This window comes from Myxocyprinus asiaticus, chromosome 12, assembly GCF_019703515.2.
Source record: "Myxocyprinus asiaticus isolate MX2 ecotype Aquarium Trade chromosome 12, UBuf_Myxa_2, whole genome shotgun sequence".
Lineage (NCBI taxonomy): Eukaryota > Metazoa > Chordata > Actinopteri > Cypriniformes > Catostomidae > Myxocyprinus > Myxocyprinus asiaticus.
Genome location: NC_059355.1, coordinates 11163779 through 11184240, shown reverse-complemented (window position 1 = coordinate 11184240; position 20462 = coordinate 11163779). Strand labels below are relative to the sequence as shown.

The 20462-nt window shown below is 38.7% G+C and overlaps 1 protein-coding gene across 1 annotated transcript in view; it reads left to right on the top strand.

The window, feature by feature from the left end:
- Nucleotides 1-19418, top strand: part of LOC127448660 (semaphorin-5B-like) — an 87953-nt gene extending 68535 nt beyond the window's left edge. Inside the window, exons 12-22 of the mRNA XM_051711357.1 lie at nucleotides 6850-6967; nucleotides 7618-7802; nucleotides 11025-11168; nucleotides 11251-11398; nucleotides 11510-11738; nucleotides 13693-13911; nucleotides 14094-14264; nucleotides 14461-14601; nucleotides 15357-15395; nucleotides 15601-15809; nucleotides 18104-19418. Coding sequence (XP_051567317.1) covers nucleotides 6850-6967; nucleotides 7618-7802; nucleotides 11025-11168; nucleotides 11251-11398; nucleotides 11510-11738; nucleotides 13693-13911; nucleotides 14094-14264; nucleotides 14461-14601; nucleotides 15357-15395; nucleotides 15601-15809; nucleotides 18104-18265 — 1765 coding nt within the window. The 3' untranslated portion in view covers nucleotides 18266-19418. The remainder of the gene's footprint in view (nucleotides 1-6849; nucleotides 6968-7617; nucleotides 7803-11024; nucleotides 11169-11250; nucleotides 11399-11509; nucleotides 11739-13692; nucleotides 13912-14093; nucleotides 14265-14460; nucleotides 14602-15356; nucleotides 15396-15600; nucleotides 15810-18103) is intronic.
- Nucleotides 19419-20462: the final 1044 nt, after the last annotated feature.

Genomic DNA, 20462 nt, shown 5'->3' with positions numbered 1-20462 from the left:
TTGATTGAACTGTGTTTGTGAAAGCAGCTCAGGGTTTGGCATACCAATGTGACGGACGGAAGCTAATTTTGTTACAATAGTTTGTTCTGAAGCTGAATGACAGCAGTCCAGTTTTTGTGTTGAAATATTTTTCATTCAAAATCTGTACCTATGTATGGGACATAAAAAAAAATACTGTATGGGGGTTCCGGGGTGTCCCCTGAGAGAAAATGTATAAAAATGTAAAAGTCTGAATGGACAATTTTTATTTTTTCCTTAAAGTGAGAATCTACTATCAACAAACAAACAATTTACATAACAACACTGAATCATGAAATAGCTGTTTGCTTAATTTAAGTATAAATAGGCTTTCCTAGCCACCATGAAAATTAGAACAAAAATCGGTTTGTTTATTATGAAAGGCTCGTAACATGCTGATTTGTAAAGCTAAATCTAGACGGAAAAAACATTATAATTTAAAGGGGCCACGTTAACTTGTCCTGACACAAACCTGTATTTGTATTTGTTACTATGACACAATTATTAGGCCTCAAAACAAATTTTAAAAAGTAAATCTCTTACATTTATAGTTTCTTTATATAAAATATGCCTCAGATAGGCCTATTTATATTATTATTATTATTATTATAGCCTAATAATTATTATTACTATTTAATTATATTATTGATATATTCTTTATTTTTTCTCACCAGATGAAGTTGGATATGTAGGCTACATTAACTGTGGAATGTGTTTTTAACTTTGGTTTCTCCTGGTATTTCTTACATTAATATCTGCTGAAACAGAATTTTTGTTTACATTTACATTTATTCATTTGGCAGATGCTTTTATCCAAAGCGACTTACAAAGAGCAAAACATAAGCGAATCATCTTTAGGAGACAGTGGTACGAAAAGTGCCATATTACAAAGTTTCACTTGCATCAGAATAGCATTCAAAACAGATTAAAGTGCAACAAGGAATTTTTTAAAAAAAATTTTTTAGTGACTGGTTAAGTGCTCATGGAAAAGATGTGTTTTTAGCTGTTTTTCGAAGACAGAAAGTGAGTCAGCTTCACGGATGGAGTTGGGAAGGTCATTCCACCAATGTGGTATGATGAAGCCGAAAGTCTGGGAAAGTGTTTTGGTGCCTCTTTGTGTTGGTATAACAAGGCAACGTTCCTTAGCCGACCGTAGGCTTCTAGTGGGCGCGTAGCTCTGCAGAAATTATTTTAGATATGCTGGAGCAGACCCAGTGACTATTTTGTATGCCAGCATCAGAGCCTTGAACTTGATACATGCATCAACCAAGAGAGACAAGGAGTGGTGTAACATGTGCTCTCTTTGGTTGATTAAAGACCAGACGTGCTGCTGCATTCTGGATCATTTGCAGGGGTCTAATTGCACATGCAGGGAGGCCTGCAATGAGAGTGTTACAGTAGTCCAGTCTAGTTATGACAAGTGACTGAACAAGAAGTTGTGTGGCATGTTCAGAGAGGAAGGGTCTTCCTGATATTGTAGAGTGTAAATCTACATGATCTTGCGGTCTTTGAGATGTGGTCTGTGAAATTTAGTTTGTTATCGATGGTTACCCCTAGATTTCTGACTGTTTTGGAAGGCGTTACTGTAGTTGCACCCAGCTGCACGGTGATACTGTGTTCAACAGCAGGGTTGGCTGGAAAGACAAGGAGTTTGGTTTTGGCTGGGTTAAGTTGCAGGTGGTGTTCCTTCATCCTGGCCGAGATGTGGTGTCGTTGGGCTGGAAAGACAAGTAGAGTTGCATGTCATCAGCGTAGCAAAGGTAAGATAAACCATGTGCCTGAATGATGGGTCCCAGTGATGTTTGTATATAGAGAAGAGAAGTGGCCCAAGCACTGAACCCTGAGGTACCCCAGTAAGTAGCTGATATGGCTTGGACAACTCACCTCTCCAGGCTACCTTGAAGGACCTACCTGAGAGATAGGAATTAAACCAGTCAAGCACAGTTCCTGTGATGCCCAGCGAAGAGAGGGTGGAGAGTAAGATCTGATGGTTGACTGTGTCGAAGGCTGCAGAAAGGTCCAGTAGAATCAGGACAGATGATCTGGATTCAGCTTTCACCTGTCTCAGCGACTCAGTGACAGAGAGCAGGGCAGTCTCGGTGGAGTGTCCACTTTTGAAGCCTGACTGATTGTCATCCAGCAGCTTGTTCTGTGAGAGATAGGCAGAGATTTGATTGAAAACTGCCCTTTCAAGTGTTTTTGCCATGTATGGGATGAGAGAGACTGGTCTGTAGTGTTCTATTTGTGTGGGGTTAAGTGCGGGTTTCTTCAGCAGCGGGGTTACTCGAGCCTGCTTAAATGTAGTGGGAAAAGTGCCTGTAAGTAGAGATGTGTTAATTATATGAGTGAGTACAGGTAAGATGGACGGAGAGATGGCCTGGGGTCAAGGGAACAGGTGGTGGGGTGGTTGGAGAGGAGGAGTTTAGAGACCTCAGTATCAGTTAGAGGAGAGAACATAGAGACAGAGGAGTTGCATACAGGAGACGAGTGGGTGAGGTCCTGAGAATGTATTGCTGATGGTTGTAACCTTATTAGTAAAAAATGTGACGAAGACATCTGCTGTCAGGTGGTGGAGGAGGAGGGCAGAGTAGTGTGTTGAATGTTCTTAACAAGCTGCGAGTGTCTGTGGTGCTGTTGATCTTGTTCTGGAAGTAGGAAGTTTTTGCAGATTAAATGTTATCTGAAAAAGTTGCAAGCGAGACTGATACTTACCTAGATCTGCTGGATCTTTAGATTTCCGCCATCTCCTCTCAGCTGCCCTGAGGTCAGTCCGATGTTCACGAAGGACGTCAGAGAGCCAGGGGCTGGGTGGTATAGTACGTGCTGGCCTTGAGGAGAGAGGACAGATATTGGCTAGATAGGTTGTTAAAGTAGAACTCAGTGTGTCTGTGGCAGTGTTGACATCAAGGGTGGAAAATACATTTTGTGTGGGAAGAGAGGTAGAGACATCAGTGGAAAGGCTAGAGAGTGAAAGATAATGGCGTTTATGGCGAAAGGAAACCAAAGGTGGAGTCTGTTTTAATGTAGATGGGAGAGTTATGTTGAATTGAACAAAGAAATGATAAGAGACATGTAAAGGAGTAACAAAAATATTTGAGTTGGTACAGTTACTTGTAAAAATGAGGTCCAGCTGGTTGCCCGATCTGTGAGTTGCTGTGGTGCTTAGCCTTTCCAAGTCAAATGAGGCCAGAAGAGTTTTCAGTTCAGTGGCCTGGGGCTTGTCTTGGTGTATGTTGAAATCACCAAGGACCACAAGTGGCATCCTCCGGGAAGGAGGACAGCAGGACATCCAACTCCTCGAGAAAGTTTGCCAGCTGTCCTGGAAGGCGATAAATGACAACAACATGTATTTTTGTGGGTTGCATTGTAGTAATAGCATGGAATTCAAAAGTAGTATTGTTACATAGAGAAGAGTGTGGTGAAAAAGTCCAGTTGTTATGAATGAGCAAACCTGTTCCCCCACCCCTACCGGTGTGTCGAGGTGTGTGAGAGAAGAAGTTAGCCTATGTCTGTGCAGTATGCAAGTATAACAATGTTATTCTGGAGGCACAAGTTATCAAGCAATTGTGAAATGTCAAGCACACATTTTGCCTCGAACATTAAATAGCCTACAAATACAAACATTAAAAGAAATGAGAAAAAATTAATTAAGCCTATAAACAGGTGAAAGCACCGTAAATCTATTTCAGAAAGTTTTATGGTAGGCTACACTCGAGGCTTATTTTGTGTGCACATATTTTAACATAATGTGGAGGACATAATTATTTAGTTAAATTACATGTGCAGAATTAGCTAAATGCAGTGGAATAAATAGCAAGAGCGAGCCTCTAAATTTCTTGAAGAGAAAAAGGGAAAAAGTGCATGTTTTGGTTTCTCCGCAATATTCTGAATAGATTTACAAGTATTTAAACCTCTTTGGGTCATTTAAACTGTTTGGGGATAAAGGCTAAACCATGCAATTACCTTCATTGGCGATATGGATGTAAATGTTATCAGCTTTAAGAGACGGGCAGATGAGCTCCGGTATAAAATCATCACTTTTCTGGTCAGGAATTCAGCATCGCGCTCAGGTTGGTTTATGAATCCATTGTGTGATACATTTGGTGTGTATGTATTAACAGGCATTTTAAAAAGTGGAAAATATGTATAATATACAGTAGTATCTTAGTTAACATTACTCATGGCAAAAATTTGATTTCTGAGACGGGCACAATTAACGGAGACTGAAACGGAGTCGAGTCTGCGGCCATCTGATGAACTTGAAATAACACTGTGCGCATAATCATTCATAAGGTTTACACTATAGTAATATTGGCTTCACAGAATCATCGTTTTGTCATTTTTGATATGTTTATTTAAATTATCACTTAATTCCTATGCTCACTGGATGACCAGTCTTTCATGATCATCAGTCAATTTTTTTCTATTATTCAGATGAATTCGTTATTCATTTTGAAGTCATTATTCGTACATTTCTGAATAAGGTATTCGGCTTCGGGCACATCCCTAGTGTTTAAGCGAAAGATGCCAGTATCTGTAACGGTGTCTATGCTACTGTTGTTAAAATAAATGCACCCGTAACTCTTATGTACGGTAAATTACGCTTTGTACGGTGCCTCATGTCTATAGTGGGGACAGAGGCAATGCTCGCGGAGCAGGAATAAAGTGCGTTCAACGCCAGAGAATGAAGCGTATTGCCTACTTTGTGGGGACCAAATCTCTGGCTCTGTTAAATCACTGGAGATAGTGTCAGATAGTGTTTTTCTCCCAGAGCTGGATATGATACTTAGTGTGCCTTCTTTAAAGTTCCTGTAATAATCTTTATCTTTAATCAAATAAATAATCTTTATTTGTCTTTATCAAACATGTGTTTAGATCATATTCTTGGGAGACCAACAGCATACACTGCCAGAATAATCAATAGTTCCAGATGAAATGGGTCTCTGATGATGTGATTAGATTATAAACAGAATTTATAAGGCACCTAAAAACAGATGCCAAACTCACTTTAAATTCAGAGTTCATCATTGTGGAGTTATCCTACATTAGTGAGAAGGACAATTTAAATTTTCATGCATCATAGGTGTCTGACTCCATAGAGAGTGATGATGAGAGAGAGCGAAAGAAAATGAAATGAGAAAGCAGTATAGGAGGGCCAAACGAACTGCTAAAACACGTACTAACTCCTTCAGTCATAAGTGTATGTTGAGATTTCACTATAGCTATGAGACACACTGATGCATTTACTTTACTTTATTGTCCTGTCCTGCATTTTTCCTTTCCTTTCCTTTCCTTTCCTTTCCTTTCCTTTCCTATCCTTTCCTGTGTTTTACTGCATTTTTCCTTTCCTGTATTTTTCCTTTCCTTTCCTTTCTTGTCCTGTATTTTTCCTTTCCTTTCCTTTCCTGTCCTGTCCTGTCCTTTACTGCATTTTTCCTTTCCTTTCCTGTATTTTTCCTTTCCTTTCCTTCCCTTTCCTTTGCTTTCCTGTCCTGTCCTGTATTTTTCCTTTCCTTTCCTGTCATGTTATGTCCTGTCCTGTATTTTTCCTTTCCTTTCCTTTCTTGTCCTGTCTTTTTCCTTTCCTTTCCTTTCCTGTCCTGTCCTGTCCTGTCCTGTCCTTTCCTTTCCTTTCCTTTCCTTTCCTTTCCTGTCCTGTCCTGTCCTGTCCTTTCCTTTCCTTTCCTGTCCTGTCCTGTCCTGTCCTTTACTGCATTTTCCTTTCCTTTCTTGTCCTGTCTTTTTCCTTTCCATTCCTTTCCTTTGCTTTCCTGTCCTGTCCTGTATTTTTCCTTTCCTTTCCTGCCCTGTCCTGTACTTTTCCTTTCCTTTCCTGTATTTTCCTTTCCTGTCCTTTCCTGTATTTTTCCTTTCCTTTCCTCTCCTCTTCTCTCCTCTCCTGTCCTGTCCTGTCCTTTACTGCATTTTTCCTTTCCTTTACTGTCGTCCTGTCCTGTCCTGAATTTTTCCTTTCCTTTCCTTCCCTTTCATTTGCTTTCCTGTCCTGTCCTGTATTTTTCCTTTCCTTTCCTTTCCTGTCCTGTCCTTTACTGCATTTTTCCTTTCCTTTATTTTTCCTTTCCTTTCCTTCCCTTTCCTTTGCTTTCCTGTCCTGTCCTGTATTTTTCCTTTCCTTTCCTGTCATGTTATGTCCTGTCCTCTTTTTCCTTTCCTTTCCTTTCCTGTCCTGTCCTGTCCTGTCCTTTCCTTTCCTTTCCTTTCCTTTCCTTTCCTGTCCTGTCCTTTCATTTACTGCATTTTCCTTTCCTTTCTTGTCCTGTCTTTTTCCTTTCCATTCCTTTCCTTTGCTTTCCTGTCCTGTCCTGTATTTTTCCTTTCCTTTCCTGCCCTGTCCTGCCCTGTCCTGTATTTTTCCTTTCCTTTCCTGTATTTTTCCTTTCCTGTCCTTTCCTGTATTTTTCCTTTCCTTTCCTTTCCTCTCCTCTCCTCTCCTCTCCTCTCCTCTCCTGTCCTGTCCTGTCCTGTCCTGAATTTTTCCTTTCCTTTACTTTATACTCTCCTCTGCCAAATGCTTTTTGATCATTGTTTATGCAATATCATGGTTGATTTACCCTGACATTAATTCCTTAGTTAATAAATTGTGCAGCATCCCATAGAATTTGATATTTCTAGAAGGATAAAAGAACCATAATCTTACCATAATCATTATCTTACACTCTCTCTTAATCTTAAATTGTTCTTTAACTTATTGTCATTTACAAGTTCTCATGAACAGATTTGTATACTCTTCTTAGTTTTATGGTGGTGTTTATGAAGACAATGTCATTGATGTATGATCTAGTGTTTGAATTTGTGTGTGTGTTTGTGTAGGGACTGTCTGGGTGCCAGGGACCCGTACTGCGGCTGGGACAGGAAACAGAAACGCTGCACGACCATCGAGGACAGTTCCAACATGAGCCAGTGGAGCCAAGATATCACAAAGTGTCCAGTAAGAGACAGACTCATTAATCTAACACTTTTAGCCAATATTTCATCCCATAGGAAAGAAAAATCACAAATGAGATGTCTTGAATACCTCAATCGTTCCTCCTACACACCAATGAGATTAAATGGAGAGCAAATAGATGCTTTTAAGTCTGCTGCTGTGAGAATCACATATCTGATGAACAGTCCTGAATGGAGACTGACGGCTGACCCATCTGATCTGGACACTGTATATGACAATGTCAATTAAACACTGCTGTTCTGCATGATGGCCAATATCACTCCTGTTCTCTTTTGACACTTCATTAACTTCATAATTAGACATCACAAATTTCCCATTATTTCTGATGTTTAATATCCCCACATGAGCCATAATATAAACAAACCTCATTTTCAAACTTTCTGGAAACTTTGACTTTTTTCCAATTTTCTATAGGAGGTGTTGTTTACATTTCCTTTTTCCTTAAAGTTTATAACAACTAAATAAAGGTAGCATGTCTAAGACTGAAACAAGAGTGAAAATAACTTGGTTGATCTGTGTTGAATTTATAACAGAAAACTGTGGGGGGAAAAAAGTCCTCACCCTTCAAAAACTGTAAAAACAGTACTTTATTAAAACATTTCCTATTTAGAGTTTTGCTTTTAATTTTGTAGGAACGGAACCTCACCCAAGATGGTGGCTTTGGCAATTGGTCACTATGGCAGCCTTGTAACCATGATGACGGTGGTGAAGGCAACAGTACATGTCAGTGTCGATCGCGACCCTGTGATAACCCACAACCCCAGTGTGGAGGAATGAAGTGTGTCGGGGCCAACATAGAGGTGGCTAACTGCTCCAGGTACACTACTGTACTAAGATGAACTGTCTATAGTTGCTTTATTATACACATGTGCATGTCTAATGCAGTTATGGACATGTCAGCTCTTTTGATGAACCTGAGCAATTTGCAGTTATAATTAATTACATTTTACTTACATTCAATGACAATTGAAGGATAGATCGCCCCCCAAAAAACCCTTAAAGTTGTTCCAAACCCATTTGACTTTCCGTTGTATGGAAAAAGATCCAATGAAAGTCCCTAACATTCTACCCAACATCTACCGGTACTTTTTTGTTCCACAGAGGAAAGAAAGTCACACAGGTTCATCAATCACAAATGTTTTTACAGATGTTCTGTGTGTAAACACAGTGTTATTCGTTAAAACAAACCTGCTGATGCAGGACTAATCGAGAAAACAACTTCTCTTTAGCTTGTCCCATTATCTTGCAGTCACTTTGTGACTCTGAATGAATGTTCTAATTATTTCTTACCTGAAAAGCTTGTATTAACACACATCACTGGGTGTCGGTGCAAGAAACTATCGTGATATAATATTTCATCGTAATAGAAACAGCCGTAATGGGGGCTTTCTGCTTTGTTAGATCTATAGCTAATAATAAACAGGTTGAGTGATAAGCTGCTCAACAAAACATGTCCAGGTCGTATTTCACACAAAAAACACAAAAAAAGAGAAGAAATTGTATTTTGAATAAAGAAAATGAAGCCAAAATATAGGGCATTTAAGTTTAATTTAGTATAATTTAAAAGTATAGTACTGTGCAAAAGTTTTAGGCACTTGTGAAAAACTTTCAAAGTGAGGATTTCTTAAAAACATAATGACATAAATAGTTTTCATTAATCAATTAACGTCATACAAAGTCCAGTAAACAGAAAAAGAGCTAAATCAATATTTGGTGTGAACACTTTTGCCTTTAAAACAGCACCAATTCTCCTACTTACACCTGGAAACAGTTTTTCTTGGTTGTTGGCAGATAGGATTTTCCAAGCTTCTTGGAGAATTCACCACAGTTCTTTTATTTATTTAGGCTGTCTCAATTGCTTCTGTCTCTTTGTGTAATCCCAGACTGACCCGATGTTCAGTGGGGGGCTCTGTGATGGCTATGCCATCTGTTGCAGGGCTCCCTGTTCTTCTATTCTATACAGTTTGCAAAAGGATTGTTTGGGAGTATAGAATGTATAATTCCTATTGACACACTAAAGTAGCAGATATAAATAACCATCTTAAAGGTGCAATATGTAACATTTCTCATGTAATATTCGCCTTTTTTACCAATGTGTGAACGGCTTGTAACGCAACTTAAAAAATGAGCCCTTCCCGGACTTCCTAGGTTGCCTATTAAAGCCTGTAGACTGATTTTCATGCGAAGGGAGCGGGTCGCTTTTGCTGGGAAAATCCAAAGGATGTGACGTTTTGCGCGCTCCCGAGAGCCTTGCCTCAGTGCTTCCACTATTTAACAGTGTCAACAGACAGTCTGCAACACAAGGTAATGTTATCTTAGAGATGGAATCCAGCAAACGGCCGGCTCCAAACACAACAGCAACTCCTACAAAAAAAAAAAACATTTACTGAATCCTGTCTGGCTAAGCGGGAACGTGATTGTGGTCGAGGGAAAACTAGAGTGAACATCGGCAGGACATTTGATTCCTGGAGGGACCTTCGTTTGGTTTTGGGGATCAGAACTGATGTTCTTCTTATTGGACAGGTAAGCTTACATAACTGCAAAGCATGTGAAATATAGTGCCATAAGGATTGCTCTATGTCATTTTAGCTAACTTTACCTTGCCTGCTAATGCTGACGAATTGCAAGCTACCTTGCTTCGTAACTTTCAAATAATTTCAACGATCTTCTCTTTATACTAAAAGTCAGGTATACTGATTCACAGTAACTGACATAATGTTAATCTGTAATTATTCAGCAAGGTAAACTACAATAACACATGAAATGAATGCTAGACAATGTTCAAGATAATGCAAAAAGCTCCATTCATTAGTGTAACGTAACTTGGTTATACAGAAAATATATATATTCTATTATTATAAAACAATAGCGCATCGATATATCAAAATGACAGTTGTGATGGAATCACATCAATACTGAATTGTGTCAACATATTTATAATGTACAGTCTATTTATAAACAGCTACTGTCATCATCCACCAAATTTAGCTAACAGCTATTGATAAAGCTGGCTAGCTAGCTAACGCTGACATAGGCTGTCGTATAAATGCAGTAAATGTATCCTACAAAGAAAAGTGATTACTACAAACTACAGTCTCGCATAGTCAGACCTATATCCACACTTTGTTTTAGCCCTGTTCCAGCACTGGAGAGTCAAATATAATATACAGTCTCAAAGTTTGTAGTAAATTTTAATTATGCTACCTTATCTGTCATCATGATGCCGGTGAATCACGTTCAGTCTCTTTGTTTTGGTCATGCTCGCTCGCGTCACTATGGAGTGTGTGCACGCGATCACGCAACAGGCTGCAGTTCACTTAATGGCCACAGGTGTCATTAATAACAAGGGTTTCTGAATCTTACATACTGCACCTTTAAGACAAATGTTTTTGTGAAAAATCTTATGTGCCTAAGACTTTTGCACAGTACTGTATATTTAAAAAGTATAATTAATTTAGCACAAACATTACAATACTGATAATGAGATTCTTTTTGATTTACATTATATATTAAATCATTATAAATAATTAAAAGCATTATATTAAACAAAAGTCACAATGCAAAAAAACAAAACAAAAAAAAATCCTATTTCTGTCTCATGATTTGGGGTGAAATATTGACCTGGACAAGTTCTTGACAAGCTTAGATTGTTTCCTAAATGCCAAGTTTACAGCTCTAAAGTTACTCTGATATAGTCTTGCAAAGTCATTATTGGGCCCCTTGAGAGAGACACTTGACCAAGGTAGCTCTAGTGGGACAAAACATGCAATTAAAGGGGACATAACAGCATTTTCTTCCACTTCTGAAATATAAGGGTTTAATCTGACTTTTGCACAACAAAAAGCTCACAGTCAACCTAGACCATTTATTAGTGGTGTTTTGTGAAGACAGGCATCACTATTGTTATTGTTTGGGTTCAGATTTGAACAAACCCCTAAACCTAAGTAAAACAGAAAAAAAAGAAAAAATTGCAGGCCTTTAAATTTAATGTGGATTAAGCATCTGTTAAATGAAATAACCAAAAATTGGATTTGTCCAGGAATGGAGGCTGGACTCCCTGGTCCTCCTGGACAGATTGTAGCACCAGTTGTGGCATCGGATTTGAGGTCCGTCAGCGTTCCTGTAACAACCCAGCACCCAGACACGGAGGACGCGTGTGTGTGGGTCAGGCACGAGAGGAGAGGTGACACAGGAAAGCATATATCTGTATGTAAGTGTTTTTTAGAGGAGAGGATAATTGTGCTAATTAATTGTGTGTGATTCAGATTGTGTAACGAAAACAATCCATGTCCGGTTCCGGTATCCTGGGTGTCATGGAGTGCTTGGTCCACGTGTAGCGTTGCGTGTGGTGGTGGAGTGCAGTCTCGTGTTCGCTCCTGCGAGAACGGCAACACGTGTCCTGGTTGCCCGTTGGTAAGGCTTGTAATATCAACATACAGTAAATCCTAATATCACCAGAAAAACCATATGAGAAGGACACTACTCTGATGCTCAGACATTTTTGTTGTGTCTGACTGTATCCAGGAGTATAAGGCGTGTAATTTGGACGCGTGTGCAGAGGTGAGGCGGAACACGCCCTGGACACCTTGGTACCCTATTAATGTGACCCAGACGGGGGCGAGACAGGAGCAGAGGGTGAGGTACACCTGTCGGGCTCTCCTCGCTGACCCTCACGACCTGCAGCTTGGCAAACGCAAGATAGAGACGCGACTCTGCCCCCTGACTGATGGAGCTACTGTCTGTGAAACTGACGGTACATACACACAATCACATGTAAATTCAGGCACTTTAAACTTTTTAGAAAGTAAAGTCTCGTTAAAACATTTTTTACACTTGTTTTTTTTTATTTGTCTAACTATGTCCAACAGTGTATGTACATGCACCACAGGACATTTATATAATTTTGGTCTTGAAAATTCCCACCACTATGTCATTTCCAGCACATCTCAAATTCTTTACTGTATTTAATAGGATTCTGCGGTGGAAAAGATAGCGATGGAACTAAAATTTTTAATGTTTTTTAGACAAAAAATGGCCGACTCCTTTGCCTTGCTAAGGATAATTTCATAAATAACAGTTTATGTATCCTAAATACACACAATTAAATTCTATATATATATTCCCACTACTTTGTAGGACCTCATGGTGGCGCGGTTACTCACCTCAATCCGGGTGGCGAAGGACAAGTTTCAGTTGCTTCTGCTTCTGAGATAGTCAATCCACGCATCTTATCACATGGCTCGTTATGCATGACACCGCGGAGACTCCCAGCATTTGGAGGCTCATGCTACCCTCCGCGATCCATGCACAACTTACCACGCGCCCCGTTGAGAGTGAGAACCACTAATCGCGAACACGAGGAGGTTACCCCATGTGACTCTACCCTCCCTAGTAACCGGGTCAATTTGGTTGCTTAGGAGACCTGGCTGGAGTCACTCAGCACACCCTGAATTCGAACTCGCGACTCCACGGGTGGTAGTCAGTGTCAATACTCGCTGAGCTGCCCAGGCCCCAATTAAACTATATTTTTACACTTTTTGCTTTATTTGACAAAATTACATCTTGATTGGAAATGACGGCAATTTTTATTTTTTCTCACTTGTTTATTTCATCTCTAGCATGCTTTTCACCGACACTTTTGTCCACTTGGTTAACAAGTACACTAACTTTAAAAAAAAAAAAACATTAATAGGGGCAAAATTGTTTGGTGTGGTGGAAATGGTAATTTTTGATACATTTTTAGAAATCATATTCATATTGAAATGGTATACGTTTATTTCACTCTTCCTTTAGATGATCATAGTTTTAATCATGTAATAATTTGTATTTTAATGATGGATTTCCATAGAGTGGAAACGCCTGGGTCTGGGACAAGGCTAACACAGTAAAATCGATCCAAAAAAGGCATTTAAAAATGACCAAAAATAAACGATGAAGGCCTGGTAAAAGTTTTCAATTCAGCTTTAATGAGGCCTTCATATAACAAAGAGAAAAAAATTTGAAAACTGTTGGTCATAATAGAAATCAACCCCTGGGATATGAAAGTGCCCTAAGTGCCAAAGTCTTTCTAGCAAGTCAGTCTACTGTCGGACATCTTTGAAACGCTTTCAGGAGGCTTTTCCAGTCATGCCTCTGCAGCTCCTATCTACTTGAATATTGATCGACGAAATCTCAAAAAAGGTTGGTCAAGATTACGATCAATGAACATATTTCAAATCAGCAATAAAATTGTATAATATTGGAATCATAAACTGTGCTTCTTTACCTCATATTACTCTAAAACACACAATTTTCCCAGCTTGTAAAGCTAATGCGCATGCGCGTTAGCGAGTTGATTGACGGGCGATGTCTGCATCTAAAAGGTGATTGGCTCTTTTACCTGTAAGGTGGGACTTCCTTTCAACATTCGTTGACCGTTCGGTGCTATAGCTTCTTGGTTGAGCGTTCCAATCTCTCCCATTCATTTTAATAGAAGTGGCCCATCTCTGCTAAGTTTCTGTAAGTGCCGAATTTTGGGGAATGCTACTTTGATACATTATTGCGTTAGACCCAATGAAAGTAACTAATTGCGTGAAAATGGTTACTCTTTATGTAAAGTTACGCTTGAGTTACTTTTGCTTTAAAAAGTGTTTATTAAAAAGTTCCTCCAACAGTTTTCACAACTGTAATGAGAGTAGGTGTTGCTTTGACAACCTCTCTGTCTTTAGGTCTGGTTGAGGACTTGTTAAGAATGGGTCGACCCGTTACACGAGTGCAAGGAGCTGCCTGGTCGTCATGGGAAACATGGTCTTCATGTTCTAAGGAGTGTTCTAAGGGCTTCCGAACACGCAAGCGCTCCTGTGGCACACCGGATGGGAAGAGCATTCCGTTTGCTTGCAGCGGGACACCAGTCGAGTATCAAGACTGCAACATTGAGCCATGCCCAGGTATGAGAATTTGACCATTGCAAATATAGTCTTATAAAACAAATGTCAAGCTCTGTAACACTACATTCAGTGCTTTTATAATGCATTACACTGACAGACGCATTTTTGCCTTCGAAAATCTCAACCATGTCTGTAAAAGTCCTGCTTCGGGGAATCATGTAATAACTGGTGCTGTTTTTCAGTGAAGGGAGCATGGTCGTGCTGGTCTGTCTGGTCTCAGTGTTCGAATTCCTGTGGGGGCGGGTTCTACCAGCGCTCTCGTACCTGCTCTAGCCCCACCCCTGCTCATTCTGGAGATATCTGCATTGGCTTACACACGGAGGAAGCTCTCTGCAATACACACGAGTGTGAAGGTGAGATGGCATGCAACACTCAGTCATATCCTCAGCAAACAACAGCTTAACTCCTGTCACAGTTTAAAGTAAAAATGAAACCAGACTTGACCCTGTTTACCTTCTTAATGCATGTTCCTGTTTTACTGAATGTAATTAATAAGTGCATGTTATCTTTTATGAAATGTGATAAATTGTTACTGCCTCTGTGTATCAGGTGGATGGGGGGCGTGGTCAGAGTGGGCGGAGTGTAACGAGGAGGGGCTTCAGCTTCGTAGTCGCGCATGTGAAATAAGCCCCGCCTCTTGCCAAGGAAATACTACAGACCAGAGAGAGTGTCGGCCCAATGAGAGCGCAGGTCAGTTCACTTTACTATTCCAACATTTTTGCAGTTATTTTTATGTGACTCTTTTTACGTATCGCTGGAGTTTCTTGGTTAAATGAACACTAGAGGAACTACAACAACAATGACTTTTATTCACTTTCACACAAATCATGAGTAAAATGACAGATTATCAGTTCATAAACCCTTTTTTCCCCACTGTTCTTCACACAATGCTATCTTATGAAATCTAAACACTTTTAGTAAGGCGATACATTTTAACATTTGCCTTATATAACCAACTACATTTACAAGCTTGTGCGTGCATGATCAAATCGCGCAGTAGCTCAACTGATAAAGCGTGCACTTGCAATGCAAAGGACCGGGGTACAAGTCCTGAAGAGCACGAGTTGACACGTGAACTGAATGTGTCACAGAAGCACCACAAAAAGATGTTGCTTTGGCAATCGCTTTTTTTCATGTCACATTTGCTTTTTCTGACACTGTCGGTTAGGTTTAGGTTTAAGGTTTAGGGTAGGGACGACGATTTTGTTGATTTAAAACTCGATGTAGCATGAACAGTAACAGCCTCATCTGTTTGGGGGAAAATTGAACTCACTTTTAGCGCCACACGGTGGACATTTCACCTCAGAACTGCCACGATACTTGTAAGGAACCACGAATTGTCATTTTGCAAAGATGTCGCTACAGTCGCATAATTTTCACAAGAATAGACTGCAGGCTACAGTTGTGAACGTTTCACATAAACTTCCTCTTTTCCTCAATTTTAGTGCTCTCGACAGGACAGAAGAGGAGCACAAACTGTAAAGGTAAGTCTAACCTACCTGTACATCAACCAGCATGCGTTTGTGGGCACTTTAGCACAAGGACCTTTGAGATAGATTTAACTGCATTTTTCAGTTTAGTGGTCAGAACCTGTTGTCGAAATGCTAGAAGCTGATTTTCAGATATGTTTTCAAAGAGTGAGATAGCTGTGTTTGAGGAAATTAACGAAATTGCTTTTGTCTCTTGTAGGGTTCTCTCTGTTTCACTTGGTGCTAACTGGCGTTTGCTGTTTTCTGGGAGCCGTTCTCGCATCTCTGCTGGTGTACCTGTACTGTCAGAGACTCCGTAAACCCCCCCAAGAGTCTGCAGTGATTCATCCCAGTACCCCCAATCACCTGCACTATAAGGACAACAGCTGTGCGCCCAAGAACGACTTATACACACCCATGGAGTTCAAGGTATCATATCAAATCTCAGTGCTCTTTTGAGGTGACTTTTTGTATTGCTCTACATCAAAGACTACTTTCTTTTGAGGGCCAGACTTTCCAATTGTTCAGAGTAATTATCAGATCATAGCCCTTTCAATTGAAGTCTAACTAGGGCCCTCTGATTTCCACAATGCTGAAAACTTGGATGATATCCCGGAATCCAGTCATAAAATTGGAATTAACTGTAAAATGTGCAATTACACTGAATTTGAAATAGTTGTGATAAAATGAATGTATGGATACACAATTAATACAATTAAATCGTGACGTGTTTTAGTGTGCCTTTTGCGGTTTAAAAATCACACTGGGCCATGTAGCAAACTGCTTATGTGGAGGTGAGTAACTACTGTCAAATACATACATAAAATGAAAGGGCATCACTCAGTTTTCCAGCAAAATAAAAGCTAGATTTAAATTGACATGTGAAATTAAAGAAATTACATCAATATATTACTACTGTATGTAATTATCAATGTTAATAATAATAATATTATATTAAAAAGAATAATCATATTATATTCAAGCAATATCTCGCAAAAATGAGTGCTGTTGTTTCTGAATATACCTTTTCATCATTGTTTATATTTATACTGTCATGCTCAGTTGTGCAACACTTCATTTGACCAGAAAAAAAACAAGAAAAAAAAAACTAATATGGTGTTTTAGAAAAAGCTGTAAGGATGTGTTAGAAGCACTTTATTTGATAAAATTAATGCAATTTAATGTTAAATATCAATTGTTCTATAAATTTTATCAATTTGATTAGACTCTCCTCTGATGATAAAATTGAATAAAAACAAAAACAAAAATAAAAAACATGGAATTCAGGAAAAAATTAAATGGAATTTAGAAAAAATAAATTTATTTCATAGGGCCCTAGTTACCTCTTAAACTGGTCTGTGGGTGGGACTAGAAGTGTGCGATAAGTTTACACTTAAATTGTAAAAGTCCCCGGGTACACAAGTCACTCATGTGTTGTACCATTTGAAAGCTTAGTATCTTAAATTTTCATAGAATACCATCACTTTAGCATTAATGTTAGATAAAATAACAAATTAAAGCCTCAAAACCTCCATGCCGCAAAAGAGCGCCACCTAGAGAAGGTGTAGAAATATGCAAATGAATATAAAGGTTTGTCACATAGCACTTAAATAGACATGTCATATGTCAAATGAAAGCTCTCCTACTCACGTGACTGTACAGTTTATTTTGTTGTCCTAATACCACAGTTTGAATGATCATCAAAACAGTCATGAACTGAAATATGATCTCTGTAAGACAACAAAGACAAACGTCTCCTATCTGCTCTGATCACTGATTCTGTAAGCCACCAAGTAGCCACAAACTCTATATCAGCTCTTACCTTAGGTTGTTTTCTTGAAAATGAGCCATTGTTTACTTATCTGTGAGTTTGCTTGGATAAATAATCCAATGTTATTGTCTCAGATGTCCAAAACAAAAGTTGCAACGAAATCATCTGCAGAATGTGTTATCAACTATCGATGATAAAATGTTATATATCATCGCAAAGCTGAGGATCTCAGCTTTCCAACAACACCTAGATACACTGGGGAATATGCATGGGATCCAAAATAGACTGGTTGTATATGGCGTGAGTGTTCAGTTGCATTAGAGAGCCTAAAATTTAGAACCAACTGAAACCACAAACTTTGCTGAGAACAAATTTACAATATGTGCGTATGCACCTGTTGTGAATCCGGCAGAAATCCGGCAATTATGTAACTTGTACGCTAGTTATTATTGAACGAGACCCATGATGTACGCTATATCAACTGCTGTCTCTTTTTTTTGTCTGATGTTTGACCATAGCCAAATTATTCGCATAAATCTAATTGCATAACACACAATCAATAGGGCGTGACTAAGCTGTGCCAGTTTGTGTTTGGAAAAGTTTAACAATGGCCAACAAATGCTTAAACACACGCTCTGGTCCAAAAATGAACAACAGACCGCTCTCATGTATCAAACAGTGCAGCGAATTCAACAAAATCAAATGAAAGGCAGCATAAAAATGATTGATAGTTGACGAGCCCTACTCTACATAATCTGTCTCCGAGGAAATGTCTCTCAATCCACAAATCCGTCTCATCTATCAGTCGTCATTTTCTGGTAACCTATATTTCCTCCAAGGGTCGACATCACAGGACAGTATGATGCAAAGCACGCTGTGGCCTTTGAAATGTCGAAAAGTTTCTGACAATCCATGTGCGCTCACTTTTGTGTGCCTCTTTTCTTCCCTGCAGACTCTGAATAAGAATAACCTGCTTCCACCAGACGAAAGCTGCAACTTCTTTCATTCGCCTTTGCCACAGACCAACGTCTACGCCACCACATACTACCCCTCTCCTCTTGGCAAATATGAATTTCCTTCCCTGGATTCACCCTGTAGCTACATGCACGGTTGATCCGCACACAATCACACACATTTTATACTTGATTGTGTGTGTGTGACCATGGTAACACACCCTTATCTGTCCATGCAGATGCATCGGAAAATGCACAGATATACAGGACAAGTGTGTAACCAGAATCTAAAATGAAAAGATGTAGGGAAATGCATCAGTGACGTGCAGATACGAGGGACCCAATGTAGTTTTCCAGTAGCATTTTCTTCTGAATTGGAAGTCATGGGTTCATTTGATCACGTCACAATAATCACATTCCTGACATTCACGGAGCATGCAGCACACTCGTTAAAGTTTTACATTTATGCATTTGCTATACGCTTTTATACAGAGCAACTTTGTATGAATTTGTGTTTTGTGCACTCCGTGGCATTCGAACCAATGACTTTGGCATTCCTAGTGTGACCCTCTACCAGTTGAGCTACAGGAACAAGCAAAAGGGAGTTTTGAGTATCTGAGTTTGGATGAATTTTGTTGTTTTTCCTGACTTTAGTTGTGTGAGGGAACCAATGAAACACAGAACTCCTTTGAGTCTGTCAAGGATAAAGGATTCCAGACATCTGTGACATCACACAATATGCTTGAACATCTGTTTCTCCTTTTTTTTTGTCCTTTTTATTGCGCCAAAACTCAAGAACTTTCAGTACTTGGATGTGAGAAACCTGGAATCAGGATTACTGATTATACCAATTAACGTCATGGCAGATGAGCCAGGAAAAGTATGAAACTGAACAGGGGCTATATCATATATGATGGATTTATAAAACAGGTCGTCTAATAAAAGGCTTTCTTCTATGAGCTTTGATCACGTGGATATATATATGGCTTTCCACTTTTTCACTCCATGACACGTCTGTCAGCCACTGGCTTTCAAAATACACACATTTTGAAGGAATCGTTCATCCAAAAATGAAAATTGTGTCATAATTTATTCACCTCCATGCCGTTCCAAACCAGAATTTTTTTCTTCTGTGGAACACAAAAGAAGATATTTTGAAAAATATCTGAGATGCTTTTTTTTCCATGCAGCAAAAGTACACAGTGAGCAAAAATGAAAAAAAAAAAAATGAAAAAAGTACCATATGACTTATATTCCAAGTCTTCTGAAGCCATATGATAGCTTTGTATGAGGAAAGATTAAAATTTAAGTTGTTCGCAGAAAATCTCATTCGCGTTTGTGCATGTTCAAACTTGGTATGTCAAGACAAGTTGCATCAGGTTTGATGTTAATGACCCCAAATGGGTGATTCACATGAAACCTGCCAAGATGTCCTTGTCATTTTTACCTCAAATTAGTAAAAACAAAAAAACAAACAAAAAAAATAAAAAATATATATATATATATATATATATATATATATATATATATATATATATATATTGCATATAGAAAATGCAGCCTAAATTTAGGACCATTCAATTTTTTTGCATTGTGACATTATTTTCAGTACCCCCCAATTCTCTTTGCCGTAACATAGCCCATACTATAAACTAATTGTTTTCAATGATAATTTTCATTACTGTCACACAATCATTCCCAAGATGTATAAATACTTAATGATTTAAATAATATATTATTTTTTTCACGTCATGAAAAACATTTCACAATGTAGAAAATCTTAATAGCCTTAAAAATAGGCTTCATTTTCCAAACGCAAAATATAATTTCTTATTTGTTTCTTTTGATTTAGAAATTTTCTTGACAGGTTTCCGTAGAATCAAACGTCAATGCATCTGGCATGTCTCATAACTCTTATGTTGTAATCATTTGGGGGGGGGTATCGTTTTTGGAGTTAGACGGACCCTGGTGACTGTCTGCTTTCATCTTATGGAAAAGAACAGCGTGAACATTCTGCTAAACATTTCCTTTTGTGTTTCACCGAGGAAAGAAAGGCATACAGATTTGGACATTAGGGCGAATAAAAAGCTATTCTTTAAAGAGGACTATTTCTTTAAATGAATTATTGCTGGAGCATGTCAGTATGAAAGAGCACTGTGTGAGTGTTATTGAACTTAAAGGGAAGTATGTTTGTATATTTGTAGCTGGCATTATATATTTATAAGGAAATTTTTTTATTTTTTTTATTATTATTTTTTTTATTTTTTTTTATGGAATCTCCAGATACCCCTTTTTTGGGTAATGACTTCCTAATATTTGTGTATACAATGCAGTAAGTAACTTTTTTCTTGTGTACAG